The 14871-nt window shown below is 31.3% G+C and overlaps 1 protein-coding gene across 1 annotated transcript; it reads right to left on the bottom strand.

Moving 5' to 3' along the window:
* Window positions 1-1091: 1091 nt before the first annotated feature.
* On the bottom strand, window positions 1092-8151 carry LOC105131442 (uncharacterized). Its single transcript, XM_011034418.1, has 11 exons — window positions 7649-8151; window positions 6834-7390; window positions 6647-6715; window positions 5755-5952; window positions 4598-4729; window positions 4037-4123; window positions 3495-3935; window positions 3209-3376; window positions 2746-2973; window positions 1861-1976; window positions 1092-1520 (listed from the first exon to the last, which is right to left on the bottom strand). Exons 1-11 carry the CDS (start codon window positions 8148-8150, stop codon window positions 1238-1240), a joined length of 2781 nt encoding a protein of 926 aa, XP_011032720.1. The 5' UTR covers window position 8151; the 3' UTR covers window positions 1092-1237.
* Between the last annotated feature and the right edge of the window lie 6720 nt (window positions 8152-14871).

The following is a 14871-nucleotide window of genomic DNA, read 5'->3' as shown; positions in this document are numbered from 1 at the left end:
GGCGGTCCTTAACAAAGCCTTTTTCATTCTCTGAAATCCAACAAAGGTGTCCACTGTGCTTTAGGCCTCGCTAGCAGTGAGTTTGACAGAAGAATATGTGCCCTTTACATTCTCTCTCCCAGCCATCAAATTTGCTTTCGCGATCATCTTTTTATTTCAGATGGGGGAAGTAAAGAGTCGACTCTTGTAAACGGAAGGCAAAAGAGCCTATCGCCTCGGCCCCAGATGCACCAAGGCCCAGTGTGCCTCTGATTGTTTATTTAACATTTTTAAACACGCATGTCTATTTGTCCATTCCTACTTCAACTATATATTTACAGACAAAAGACGATGAGGAATCAAATTCATGGCTTATTTATAAAGCATGCTTGACACCAAAGATGCGCACTCTCATCCCTTCCGACCATTATAGTAGGATTGCCTTTTTTTCCTCCCAGTGATCATGCTAGTGTCCCTTGAAAAACCTCTGAAGAATCACACGCAAGGTCTGCGGAGATGTCATGAAATCAATGGGTGATATATTTGTTAATCACGAAAATCAATATGAGAAACCGACATCAAACTTTATGGATGGTCGGTCGGTAAGTAGATATTGTTGTTGACACGCTATTGTCCTACCTGATTAAACATTTCCATGAACATACAACTGACCGTCTATTTTTCCAACTTGTGATGAGAAGATGTCGAGGTTTCTCAACCCAGGCAAGCAGCAACCAGTGCTTTTTCACATTTAACGAAAGGTCATAATCTGAAGTTAGCCGAGCTCTTGTGGAAAATTATGGTCGGCCATCAAAAATAAACAAGATAGAACAAACTATGATAGATTCCCGTTGCTATACATCGAAAATATAGTGATTCTTTTCATCCCTGAAAAAATACCGTTGGGGATGGTTAGTACACCTCGTCTCAAACAACGTGATGAGGAAGGAACAAAAGGACCTGCCCGTTGTTTTCTGTGTTCAATGAATCAGGCAAGAGTAACTAGCTGCTGATCTGAATTCACATGGTAACACCCATTCTCGATGCATTGCATCAGGTAGATGATTAGAACAATTTAGATTCCCACTATTTCACAACATTCCACAGCAAGATTAACAATCCATAAACAGAAGTGATTACTAACATGGAATTACCAAACGGTGTTCTTATTCATACATATCAAAACTTCACACTTGCTTCACAAAAAGAATCAGAGGGAAAACTGGTAAATAATGAAACTTAAGATTTTACCATGGTTTCATGATAAATGAACATTCTGTATTTCAATGCGAAGTGTTCTAAGTTTTTTATCAACATTTGATATTTCTTCTTGAAGATCTAAAAGTTTGTCCAGTCTTTCTTGTGCTGCATCTTGATAAGGCTTGCCAATAGTTTTTACAAAGTTTTCCAAATTTCCAACAGTTTCCATGAGATCATTCTGCATGGCCTCTTCAACTTCACGTGCGAGGCCATCTGCAATCTTATTTACCTTGTCTACAATCGCTTGCCTACGGACTGGGAAAGTGGAAATTGCTATGAACCTATTATAAAGCAAAGATATTGAATACCTTATTGCATGTTTGAAATATGGAACGATATTCAAAAATATCATTAGAGGAAACAAGAACTGCATGCTGATAACTTGATATGGATCAGAAAACAAGGATTCATGCAGACATGTGCAGAGTGAAAATATGAGCAACTAGCCATTTCAAAATTTAGGGGAATAACCCAGAAAATATGTCATGTTGGAATGATGTCTTCATAGAATTTTAGGATATCAATCATGCAAATACTGCACAAACTGAAAAATATTTGCAAATACACTTCAGCAATAAAACAACACAACAAAACAGAAAGAAATGCAGGCAGAAAAATTACCCTCCAGCAGAACAAAGGCCGAGAGCAAGAAGATCTTCTAAAGTAGTAGGCAGTACTGATGTCAGAAGTGAGGCAGATAAACCAGCAGCTCCTAATCCGCCAAAAGTCCCCAAGAACTATGACCAAAGAGAATACATTTGACTTCAGGCACAATGACTCACAAATTGACTAGAATGAAAACGGAACTGACTGGACAAAAAGTCTCGCTGCACCTAGGACGAAAGTTATGAGGAATCTCGTTGAAATAGCATAAAAGTGCTGATACTTCAGTTTACAAAAGAATTAAAGGCAGAGCCACTTTCTATATACCTTTTTACCTTCTATTTATTTTTTCTTTTTCGATTACATGCCTCAGACTTTTTATATTATAACACACAATACACAAAATGCCACCAGAAATTAACTATGGCTATAAGGTGTCATTCTGAAATTGCTTCCAGATAATTTTGTTATTTTGTCCAAGGTTCCACTGAGGCCACCAGAAATTACTCAGGTTACAATGTCCCATTCATAAATTCCTTGCAGACAATTTTGTTATTTTGTGCAATACTCCACCTTCGTTAAAATCCAAAAATACACCAGTGCACACCAGATTCAGCACTCATGCAAAATAAGTTATAGAGAATGGAAAAAATCAGGTGTTATCAATCTCTCATAACACTATGTTTGTTAGTGGGAAATTTGTCGATGGTTAAACAAAATATATAAGAAAACCAATATGATCATGAATCTTCATAAGCATTCTACTGTATACATGTCTTGACAAAGACTATATCAGACTGGTTAACTGTTATTGATGCCAGCTTTTGCTCAAACAAGGTTACAAAATTTTCTGACAGCAATTTAAGAGAATATGGCACATGGCCAAAGAAAATTAGAACTAACCGCTTCACGTATTTGCTTTTCAAATAGCTTGGAAGTGGCCCCGGCACTGAGGTTCTCTATCACTCTAATGCTGAGGTCAACTTCTTTCACCAAATCATGGGTCTCTAAATGTATCTGGGAGGTTGGATAGGTAATTGAAGTCCATCGTTTTTCAAATTGTTCTTTGTATAGTTTTCCTCCATTAGCACTATTTGATTGTAACCATTTCAGGTATTCTCCAAGCAATTTCTGTATGCCAAAATAAAAATAACAAGAAACAGCAAAATGAGCGACCAAAGCCAAAGAACTCTAAAGATATGCAGTCACCAAGGTACCGAGGAAATATTAGTGGAAAGAAAGGTTTTAGTGGATCTTAAAAAATAGCACTAATATGTGCAAATTACACACTTGACAATATACAGCATAGCACAAGTATACAGCATCATCAGCACAGTTCCTAAAAAGGTAAGAACTATTAACTCACTTGTGCATCTGTAAGTGCAGGACCAATTATATCATTTTGAATCTTTAAGGTGGCTGGCATTGTAGCAGACTTTTCCCCTCTGAATATATATGACGCAACAAGATCAAGATTTGATAATTGTAGGGTCGATTCTATGAGCTCCAAAACACGAGATTTTGTGGCATCAATCTGCAATTTCATCCATCAGCACAGCACATAAACTGACATCATTCGTGAAAAATTACCACTAATTTACATCTAATTCATTACTGTGAGTGGTTGTACACATATTCTCTGGAAAACTTACCAGTGACATAGTTTTTCTTCTCCAAGAGATGCTATCATTTTCCATCTTCATTGCATACTCTTTCACACTATCAATCAGTTCTGTTGCAGAGGTTAGATCCTGTTTGGCTAATTGGCTATCTTGTTTCACAAGAGTTTCACAGGTAGAAAGTAGCCGTTCAGCAATTGCAATTGGGGTTTCAAGTTTAAGCCTTATTCTTTCCATTCCTGTGGTTGTTGAGGCATCTAAAAAACTATACAAGAACTGTTCAAGTTCATAGAATCTAGAGATTTTCAAATGAGATTTTGAAACTGATAATTCTGTGTAATCTTTTCCAAGGTCAGAAGAAGCTGACAGTTTTGCTTCAAGAGCAGACCGAGCAGAGATAGGATATAATATCACATCATTGGTTTTCAGCAGTTTCCTTGTATTCTCCTTAATGAACAACATAGCTTCCTCGAGCTACATAAAATCACAGAAACAAAAGTAGACTCTTGTAAGTAGCTTGGATATTGCAAACTAGGAGACACCAACAAATACTATGGTAAAAAGTTATGACTTACCTCATTGGAATTCCTGTAGAGGTCAGATTTATTTAACACGAAAACAACTTTCTTCTTCCACTGTTGAATATAACGAAGAAAAGAAACCTGGAAATAATATCAGGAGTGAGACCAAAATTACTTCAGGAAACAGCAAATCACTGGCTGAGATGCTTTAACCACTAAGAAAATGAATTTGATATAATGCTGGAATTCTTCTAGTCCAAAGTGAGGGCCTCCCAAAACCATATCTTAGAGTCATATCATCATATGCATGTGCCAATGGTGGAGCAATTTCTTTGGATTTATATCGCTCCAGGTCACATCTATGCTAGGAATTTTCTCTGCAAAATTCACTTTCAAAACCAATGGAGGTACCTTCAACTAAACCTCAATCTTATTTGGATGGCATCAAGAAGTCAAAGAAGCTTTAACGCATTTCTTACTTGCATTTCCCTAGACAGTTAAGTATAAAATGTAACAGTCAAGGCTAAAATCCATGGGCCAGGGCATTCAAATCCACTGTGTTTTAGAACTGTAAAACATTATAGATTGCTATGTCATATTCACAATCATGCATACCTCACTTTCAGTTAATGGCCTGTCAGCAGAAATAACAAAAAGAAGCAAATCTGCACGAGGCACAAATTCTTCAGTAAGACGCTGTTGCCTTTGGAGAATGACATTAGTCCCTGGTGTGTCAACAATATTCATCTATTTAAGAAAGAAAAGAATAATAAAACGCATTAGTTACAGCATCCAGAGGAGCTGTAGGCTATAGCATTAAGTGGATTTTTTATAAAGCAACTCATGAAATGGAATATTATTATGATGTAACCACTTTAGATTGGAATATTATTATATTTTAAGAAATCACAAACTTTATAAAACAGAGTGAATGAACTAACAAAGATGTAGGATTGAATGCTTTTGACTTCTCTAGGTTCCCTCTAACTATGCAGTGCAAGAACTTTTCCTTACGCTATCAATGTTAAATGCATCTGGGTTTGCTCTTCCATGCAGAATGTGGTTATTTATTTATGGCAGATTCAGCAAATGGACCAGATCATATGACGTTCCCTGTCTCCAAAATTCTCCTGTGACTCTAATACCTACATTTTGAAGATTATTAGGCTTCTTTTTATGGCTTTTAACATTCCAGGAATTTGCAACTTATTCAGTCCCATCTAGGAAAATTACCATGGTGTGGCATCCTTACCAGGGAAAACTAACCATTAACTTTGACTCACATTTAAGGGGAGGAAATGTGAATTGCATACCAATCAAACCTAAGAGTACGACGAGCCTGAATGGGTTCCCTGAATAGCTCCCACTGTTTAATTGGTGCATGGAGCCCACCAATCAATGGTGGAAGTGATTCAGGGAAAACATTTGGGTTCCAACTTTAGGGGCTTTTAGCATTACTCCAAGTCAAATCGTTATGGAAAGTGCAATTAGGCAGAAAACAAAATATCAAGTTGTAGAAACAAACCTACATACGCAATTGGCAGAAATTGCACTATGTAGACTTCTTATGAGATTAAGCACATCCAAAAAAGTTGCATTAAAAAGTGTATTGCAGCTGAATGTTAGCTAAACTAACTACAAGCACAAACATTTCATATGCAGAAAATACCTTGCAATCTGATATGAACAAGATGATCCAAGTAGACATTTATATAGAACATCTCAGAACTGAATTCAAGAGTACACATGAGACGAGAGATGAAAAGACTTACTTCTTTAAGAATTGGAGCTGGAAGGTAGCATATATATTGACCATCCGGATGCCTTTCACAACGTTGTTGCTCTTCAGAATCACTCTTAGAGTAGCGTAAGAAAGTGATCTCATTTGTTGTAGGAACAACACCCTCATTAAGGTATCTTTTTCCAAGAAGTGCATTAATAACAGTTGATTTCCCAGAGTTAAACTCACCCTGGATGATACCAATAAAGACAAACAGTCAAGGAAGAACAAACGCCTATGGCAGCATGTTCATACAGATAATGGCACAAACAACCAACCAATCTCAATAGGAGTCTCAGTGTTCTTTTCATGATAACAAACTTATCGTTTGTTGCAGAACAAGATTTCAAAAAAAAACAAAAACACAAAGAAAAATCAAGGGAAGCAAAAGTGAAGAATTTCAATACCAATGCCTTTCTCTGGAAGGGTATTAGTGCATCATTTGCACTTACTAATGCTAAGTCCAACCACGATAGAAAGGATAGATGAGAAATTAGAACAAGAAGTGGATCCTTAGAAAGTATGAAAATCATGATGACCCATAATTTTATTGAACAAGGTATGGAAAAATAATGAAGCTAACACCTAAAGGTCAAAATGAAACTGTTTAATCAGCTTGTTCGTAAAATTTTTTGAACAAAAATAGAAATCCCGAAACATGAAACCATGTTCTGATCTCATGCAACATAGAAACGAAAGTCATGGCATAGACTTGAAATGATTGTTTTCTTCAATTAGAAGTAAAACAAAAACTACAAAAAATAATTGAAGGCCATTGATTTTAAATCCTTTCAAGTAAAGAGGAGGGATTTATTTGAAATGTAGAGCTAATACCAATGTATATCCCTGGAACCAGAATTTGTTGAAGTTCAGCACACAATTACCACTATAGCCAGTAAAAATGGCTCGTCAATCTGAGAAACCGCATCAATGAAAAGTGAAAGCTCCCCCATCTGTCATGCAGAGCCAATGCCCTTGTTCAGGGTTAAAAAGAAAGAAAGAAAATCAACACGAACGTAGAATTATCACATGAACAAAATCCAAATATCAAGTTTTTAAATAAAAGATCACCAGAGGACTAGCTTTTTGGATAACATCAATAGCTTCAAGCAATATTGATCTCTCTTTTTCTATGAGCTGTTTTTCTCTATCCTCCAGTTTAACAAAGCCTGCCACCGTTGTTTTTTCATGAATATCATTTTCCATATCCATAGATTTGAGCTTACTGAAGCTTTCAAGGTCATCCCCAAAGTTTTTACCGGTTTCACTCACAGTGTCAAACATCTGACTCAAAGCATCATCGCTAAATAACCTCAAATCTTCCAATGATAGAACTAAACCACTAGCACCAGTTTTCAGAAATTTTGATGCCCCCACCGACAATGTGGCCTCCCCGCGTGAAGCATTGAGGACAAAGATTGGTATCTTCACATTCCCGAATCCAGGGCTCATTTCTACATCAAAATCTTCCTCTGGGCCATGAACATATATAAGAAAATCAGCACCTTCAGAATTAGACGCATTTAATGCAGCATTTGGTGTCTGCACAATCCTGGCTACCAAAGGTAGAACAACCGATTCAGTTCGAGAACCCATCATCATATTTCTTGCCACAATGGCAGGAAGCCCTGTAAAATAACAAAGAAACACATTACCTTTCAATGCCTGGATTATTTCAAGTGCTCATACATTTATTAAACCAGAATGAACACAATTCTCTACAAAATCCATTTCGAAAATTAATTCGATTTTTAATACTACTTAAAACAAATGCAATTAACGAAATTATGTCTGATAATCACAAAGTTAATTTAAAGGGGCAACGAAAAATAGAGAAAAATTATAGAAACTAGACTTAAAAAGTGGATAAATGAAGCAAGACAGACCTTCATCAGACAGCACAACACCACTAGCATTAACAGCAGTGGCTATATCAACACGTTCTCCGATCAACAAATAAGCACGATCTCTGACCACTGAATTCACCAAACAGGCCGCCTCGTAAAGGCTCTTCCCGCTGCCACCACCCCCGATGCTGCCATTGAGAATAACAATCCCAACCGACTTAGACACAGCCTTATCAATCAAATCCAACGCCTCACTTCCGCCACGAATGACATCCTCCGGGTCCAACTGGAGGACGACGTTGGGGACTTTAATTACGGGGCGTTTGTAACCGCCAGGGAAAAGGGTTCTTGGTTGTTGATTTGACAAGTTTTGATTGGCGGGCTGCTGTTGTTGTTGGTTGTTCGGGAAGGAGTGAATAGGGAAATGGTGGGTTCGGTGAGGAGGGGGTTTGAAGCGAGGGAGAGGAGTGGAAAGGTGAGGATGGAAATGGGTGAGGAAAAGGGAAGGCTTTGGGGAGTGGAGGGAGAGGAGAGGGATCATGGATGAGGAAAAGGGAAGGCTTTGGGGAGTGGAGGGAGAGGAGAGGTATCATGGAGGTGGAAGAAGAGATTGAGAGAGTGAGATTGTGTGAGACTGGAAGGAGAAAGAGGAAGCGGCCTATCTCTTGCTATGGTTTTCTGTATCTTATCTGCTTGTCTTGCGTGCAAGGAAATGAGTGACTCCGGAAAGTTTGAAGACTAAAGGCTTCAACCACCTCAGTCCTTCTGTCCTAACCCCGTTTTTCATGTGGATTCTTTGTAAACTTTCTTATTTTTGTTTATTTTTATAAAACTTTATCAATAAAAAACATTTTTTAATTAAAAAATAAATTAACTTGTTTTTTAATAAAATATTTTCCATAATATACTTTTTAAAAGTTATAAAAAAATAAAAATATATAGTTATTTATTAATTATATCAAATTTAATCCTTAATTTTTAATTATTATATATTTTATTTTGAATTATATTTATTTTTTTATTTTATCCCTTAAATTTTAATTTAATTTAATTTTTATATTAATTTTCATATTTATTATTTTTATTATTCTTTATTATTTTTTAAAATGAATTTTATTTATTTATTAAATTTGGTCATCATCATCCTTTTTATTATTATTATTTTATTTAAAAATAATTTATAAAGTTAAATTATTATTTTTAATTTTATCTATTTTTATTTTTTATTTATCAGATTTCGTTTATTCTTTTAATTTATTTTTATTTTATTTAAAATAATTTATAAAATTAATTTTTTTTAATTGCATCATATATTATTTTTTTTTATCTGTCAAATTTGAATCTTATTATTTTTATTTTATTTATTTTATTTAAAATATTTATAAAATTAATTTTTTTTTAATTTCATTTTTCTTTAACTTTTTATCTATCTGGTTTCATTTTTATTTTTTAATAAATTCATAAAAATAAATTAAAATACTAATAACTTATTTCTCTTTTCTAACGCATAAAATATTTTTTAATTTATTTTTATGATATTATTAAAAGTAGAAAAATTCACTTTTTTATAATTAATTTTCTGAAATAAAATTATTTTTAAGCAAACAATATACCTAGTTTTGATGTTTTGTCCATAAAAAATTAAGTATGGATTCTCTAATTATATACGATGTTTCAATTTACTTTTTTTGTTTTCATTTACTTCCTCTAATTTACACTTTCATTGTTGTAAATAAAAACATCTACCCTTTTATTATGTTCTAACTTCAACAATTTTACCCATGAGCTAATTTTTTTATCATCCTTATTTATTTTATTTAAAATAATTTATAAAATTAAATTATTATTTTAAATTTTATCTATTATTATTTTTTATTTATCAGATTTTTTTATTCTTTTAATTTATTTTTATTTTATTTAAAATAATTTATAAAATTAAAAAAAAATTCAATTTCATCATATATTAATTCTTTTTATCTATCAAACTTTGTCCTTATTATTTTTATTATTATTTATTTTATTTAAATTTTTTATAAAATTAAAAAAAAAATTCCTTTCTTCTTTAACTGTTTATCCATCAGCTTTAATCTTTATTTTTTAATAAACTTAAAAAAATAAATTAAAATACTAATAACTTATTTCTCTTATCAAACACATAAAATATTTTTTAATTTATTTTCATGATATTATTAAAAATAAAAAAATTCATTTTTTAATAATTGATTTTTTGAAATAAAACTATTTTTAAGCAAACAATATGGCCTAATTTTGAAGTTTTGTCCAGAAAAAATTAAGTAACTATGTTTTAATTTACTTGTTTTGTTTTCATTTACTTCTTCTAATTTACACTTTCATTGTTGTAAATAAAAACATCTACCCTTTTATTATGTTCTAACTTCAACAATTTTACCCATGAGCTAATTTTTTTATCATCCTCATCAGCTATTTATTGCAATTTCATTTATGTGGATTTTTTTCTTCTCTCGTATTTCCGCTTCACACCTCATAAAGCCAGAAAACTTCAAATATAAACAGGATTTTCACTGTTGCATTGTAGACTAACTATGCTGAACATGGGCTTTTCTTTATGGGTTCAATGTTTTCTCCCATGTTAGAACAGAAGATTTTGATACTTAAGCCCAGGAAATATGAAAGAAATAGGTTGGTCTAGCCTGAATAATCATGGTTCTAACCATTCAGGCCCAGCCCAAACAGCCATCTGGACTAAAACCTTTTTTTTTGTAATTTTTTGTTTTGTTTTGTATGCACCGCAGACAACACCAAAGACAAATCCTAACTTGTTTATGCAAATGCGCAGGAAATGATTCGTTGAAAAAATAATTAGGGCAACTAAGGTAACATTGTTGAAATTAAGAGAGTAAATTGAAACGATGTAATATATATTGTAAAAATTTCTTAGAAATTAAATCACATATAAAATTAAATTCAGTTTCACGATTTAAATTTAATTAATAATTTATTATGTTTCTTATGTATGAAATAAAATGTTAAATTACATAATTGAATTCAATGATATTATTCGAAATAGATGTAGAAATAAATTGAATAAAAGATCTTGACTATTTGTCCCTTATTTCATAAATCATTTTTTTCTACAAAAAATATTTTTTATATTTTAATCTATTACCGTTGTAATTTAAATTTTTTTGAGATCATCCTAAGATTATCTAACAGAGAGAGACTAGCCATTGGAAATTTCAAGATCTCTCGCAGTTCTGTGGCCTCTGAGACTCCAGCTCAAGTGGCAAGCCATGCATGCATAAAAGTATTCTTTGAGGCATCAACTTTCGAGAGTGAAGGATAAGGGAAGACCAACCATCCATGGCATCACAGCTTTCAATATCTCAGATTCTACTACTCCATCAGATGCAGGTGGAAAAGCTTCCTCGATCAATCTGATGTGCTATCATCACAGCAAGACCCGACAGGGATACATAAATTATTGATATCCTGGAGTTTGCTCTTGCATCAGAAGAAAACTAGTCTCATATAACTTTCTAAACCTAAATCTCTGTTTTGTATTAATGGAAGCCCAATTTTAAGTCTCTCCTTCGGTGCAGACTAAATCCTAAGTCTCCTTTTTTTTAAGCCCTTTTTTTTTTTTGTTGTTGAAGAACAAGAGCCTGGAAAAAAGTGGGAAAAGAAGAGATACAAGTTTCGGTTTCTAGAATGAAATAAAAAGAGGGATATTTTTGAAAAATAATTTGAAGTGTTAGCTTGCATTGAATTCACTGGGCAAATAGGTCTCCTTTTTTTATCTGCTTTCAGTTATTTTTTTATAAATTAAATTATATTTGCTGGTCTCGTAAGTGATTTGTTGGCAAATGAAAGTTATTAATTACTCTTTAAATATCATAAAATTTTATTGGCATTGAATGTGGTTGGGTTTTTTTTTTTTTTTTTGAAGACGTGAGAAGAACAAAATGAAAAGAAAAGACTTGTAGCTGAATGAGTGATTTTTAACAAATGAGGCACGAATAGAGATTTTAAGTGGTAAAAAAGTTACATCACATTACAATCGTTGCCATGGTCTCCATTCATATTGATTTTGCCAATAAATATTCATATCTTTTAGCGTTATTGACGAAATCTAACTAGATTTTTTAAGACATTTATTGGGTGGTATATAATATATTTAAAAGTATATTTGATATTATAATAGATATTGTGGTTGCGGTTTGAAAAAAAATATTTTATAAAAAATATTTTTATTTAAAGTTGGTTTGGAAAAATATATGTTTAGTTGAAATTGAGGTTGAACAGAAAGTAATTCAATATATTTGGTTAAGAATACTTTTCAAGTTAAGGTTATAAAATAACTAAAAAAAACATATATTAATATTGATGGTTTTTAATTAAAATATCATATATTTAACTACTACTATTACATTATGAAATAAATAATATTTTATATAAATAATTTTTTATTATTATATTAAATTATTTGTAATTTCACCACGTACGAAATTCATCCGACAAAAACTACAGTTTTCATAGCTCCTCGAGTGTGCAACAATATTATGTAAATATCATCATAAATAAAATTGGAATTGAGATCAAATTTTGCAAATGTTATATTATCATGCGATCTACTTCTAATATAATTATGTAGTGTCATTGAACAATAGTAAACACTAGTTTCTCAAATAAAACACAATATTTTATAAAAAAATTTGAATTTTTTTTATTTTAATAGGTTAGACCTAGACATTGGGTGTTCAGTTTTGGGCTCCGCCCAGTCCTATCATGATCAATGAAGAAGCTCTTCACTGTTCATGTGAACAATGGAGTGCTTACAGAAGATGAAGCAGAAGAAAAAAGGGAGGGGGGAGGGAAAAGGAAAGAGCAGTGGTTGGCGGTGAAAACAATGAAGACCGGTGTTGAGCCAAGGCAGCTGCCATGAACTGTGCCCTGTTGTACTTTATTTATGGTCTTCTTCTTTGAACAATGGTGAATGCAGCATATGAAGCAAAAGGAAAAAAAAAAAAAAAAAAAGAAAAGGAAGAGCAGTGGTTGGAGGTGAGCTGAGAAAGTTGCTCTCCACTGTGCTTTGTTTATATTTCAGTTATCACCTTTTACTTCTTTTTCTTCTTCAGTGTCTCTATAAAATAATGTATTTATAAATCCAGTTGCAATAAACAGGAGAAACGTAGCATTGTGAAAAGCATGTAGAAACTACTTCAACAAAATGGAATTCAAAATGCAGATGATGGTGGGGTCATGCATGAAAATTATGACTCATTTTGTAACCAAAGGATATATTGCAACTACTAACAAAAAACAGCTACTGCAAATGCTGAGCCAAACATGCTCTTACTATTTATGTTCATATATTTTTAGATTTGAGTTAAATTAATAAAAAATACATATTTAAATAAAAATAAATTTATTTATTTAAAGATACTAAATGATATTTAAATCATAAAATTTTAAAATTATTCAAAAAACATTATAATTTAGATGCTTATCGTTATTGATTAAGAGCCTGATTGCAAAAACGGCCCAATCGGTAATATAATTAAATAAAAATATTTAAAAAACTTCTCTTAAAATGAAATGAAATATTTTAATTTACATTTATTTTTCAACCTCCCAACTTAATATCAATTTGCATCAATAATTTTTTTAATATTTATTAATATATATAATTCTAGATTTCTTTTATTAAATTTGCACACAAGTTTTTACATAAGAGTTAAAAGTGTCTTTGATGCTACTATACTTTAAAAAAAAAAATGTTAAGAAGAATTCATCTGACTTCAGCAAAGCATAGTCAACTAGTTACTCTTTCCTTTTGCTTTATTCCTGTCCTAGTAATAATAAAGTTTGCCCCTTCACTAGATTTGGTCAAATAAGCTGTTTTTTTATGTTTTTATTTATTTAAAAATATAATAAAAAATATTTTTTAAAATATTTTTTGTTTAGAAATGTTTTAAAATATATATATATTTATTTTTTAAAATTTATTTTTAATATTGATATGTTAAAAAAATTTAAAAAATCCAAAATATTAATCTAAAATAAAAGAAATTTTTTTTTTTAATACAGTTAAACTGTAATACTAAATAAATAAATAAATAATATTGGAGACTATGGTTAATTTATTGGTAAAATCTGAAGGCAATTTAAGGGTTAAGTAAGATAAATAAAATAAAAGATAGAAGGACAATGTTGTCTTCGTATTACAAAAAAATAAAATAAAATAACGCGGCTAGAGCCACCCCAGGAGAAGGAAAAGATATCTTGCTCAGATCCAAAACCACAACAAGGAGAAGAGAGCGCCATGTCTGCCAAACAATTAAAAAAAAATCTAAAAATTAATTTTTTTTAGATTATTTTGATGCGTTAATTTTAAAAATATTTTTTTAAAAAATAAAAAAAATTATTTTAATATAAAAAATATTTTAAAAAGTAACAATAATTATATTCCCAAACACATCCGTGAGCCTATAAGCTTTAATAAAAATAAGAGATACATTACTTATTTTATCCAAAAGATTTGGACTATAAACTCACCTCCTCTCCTTTTTGAATAAACAGTGAGCGGTGATTTTTTATTTTTCTTTTTTGCATTTCCTTTTTTTTCATTTTCTTCTCTTTCTCTTTTTTTTCATTTTAATTCTTTTTGTTTAAGATCTTCATAAATTATTTAATCATGCTACGAGGATATCACATTTTCAAACAAGACATCTAGATATATTAATTTGTACTTCGTTTATGCTTAATTTTATAATTATTTAATTTTGTTATTATATAAATAAATAATTTTTTTAAAATAAATTTTTAAGTATAGTAGAGTTTATAACTCAATTTGTGGATATGTTGGATTAAGTCACAAAACTCGAATCGATCCAATATCATTGTTTTAATATTAAAAAAAATTATTTTTAATTTTTTAAGTTAAAACATGTTTTTTAATCCGTCATTTAGATTTCTTTAAAACCTGTTAAGTTGACTAAGTCATATATAAAAAAATTTATAGGGCTCAGAAAATAATTAATAGCATCATACTAGTTGCTCTCTAAACTCATCTTGAAGAAAGAGATAAACACAAAAAATAAAAAAAATAAAATTATGACTCATTAAAAATATTTTCATTTAAGATTTCTTTTTTTTATTTGTATTTTTTTTAAAAGAACTTAAAAAGTAATTACTAGGATGCTATTAGTTACTTTTTAAATACTATAAAATTTCTTAATAATATATAAACTATTTTTACACATTTTAATTTTAAATTCTCA

This window comes from Populus euphratica, unplaced genomic scaffold (assembly GCF_000495115.2).
Source record: "Populus euphratica unplaced genomic scaffold, PopEup_1.0 scaffold23.1, whole genome shotgun sequence".
Taxonomy (NCBI): domain Eukaryota; kingdom Viridiplantae; phylum Streptophyta; class Magnoliopsida; order Malpighiales; family Salicaceae; genus Populus; species Populus euphratica.
The sequence above is the reverse complement of the archived record's forward strand: the minus strand, read 5'-3'. Positions and strand labels throughout refer to the sequence as shown.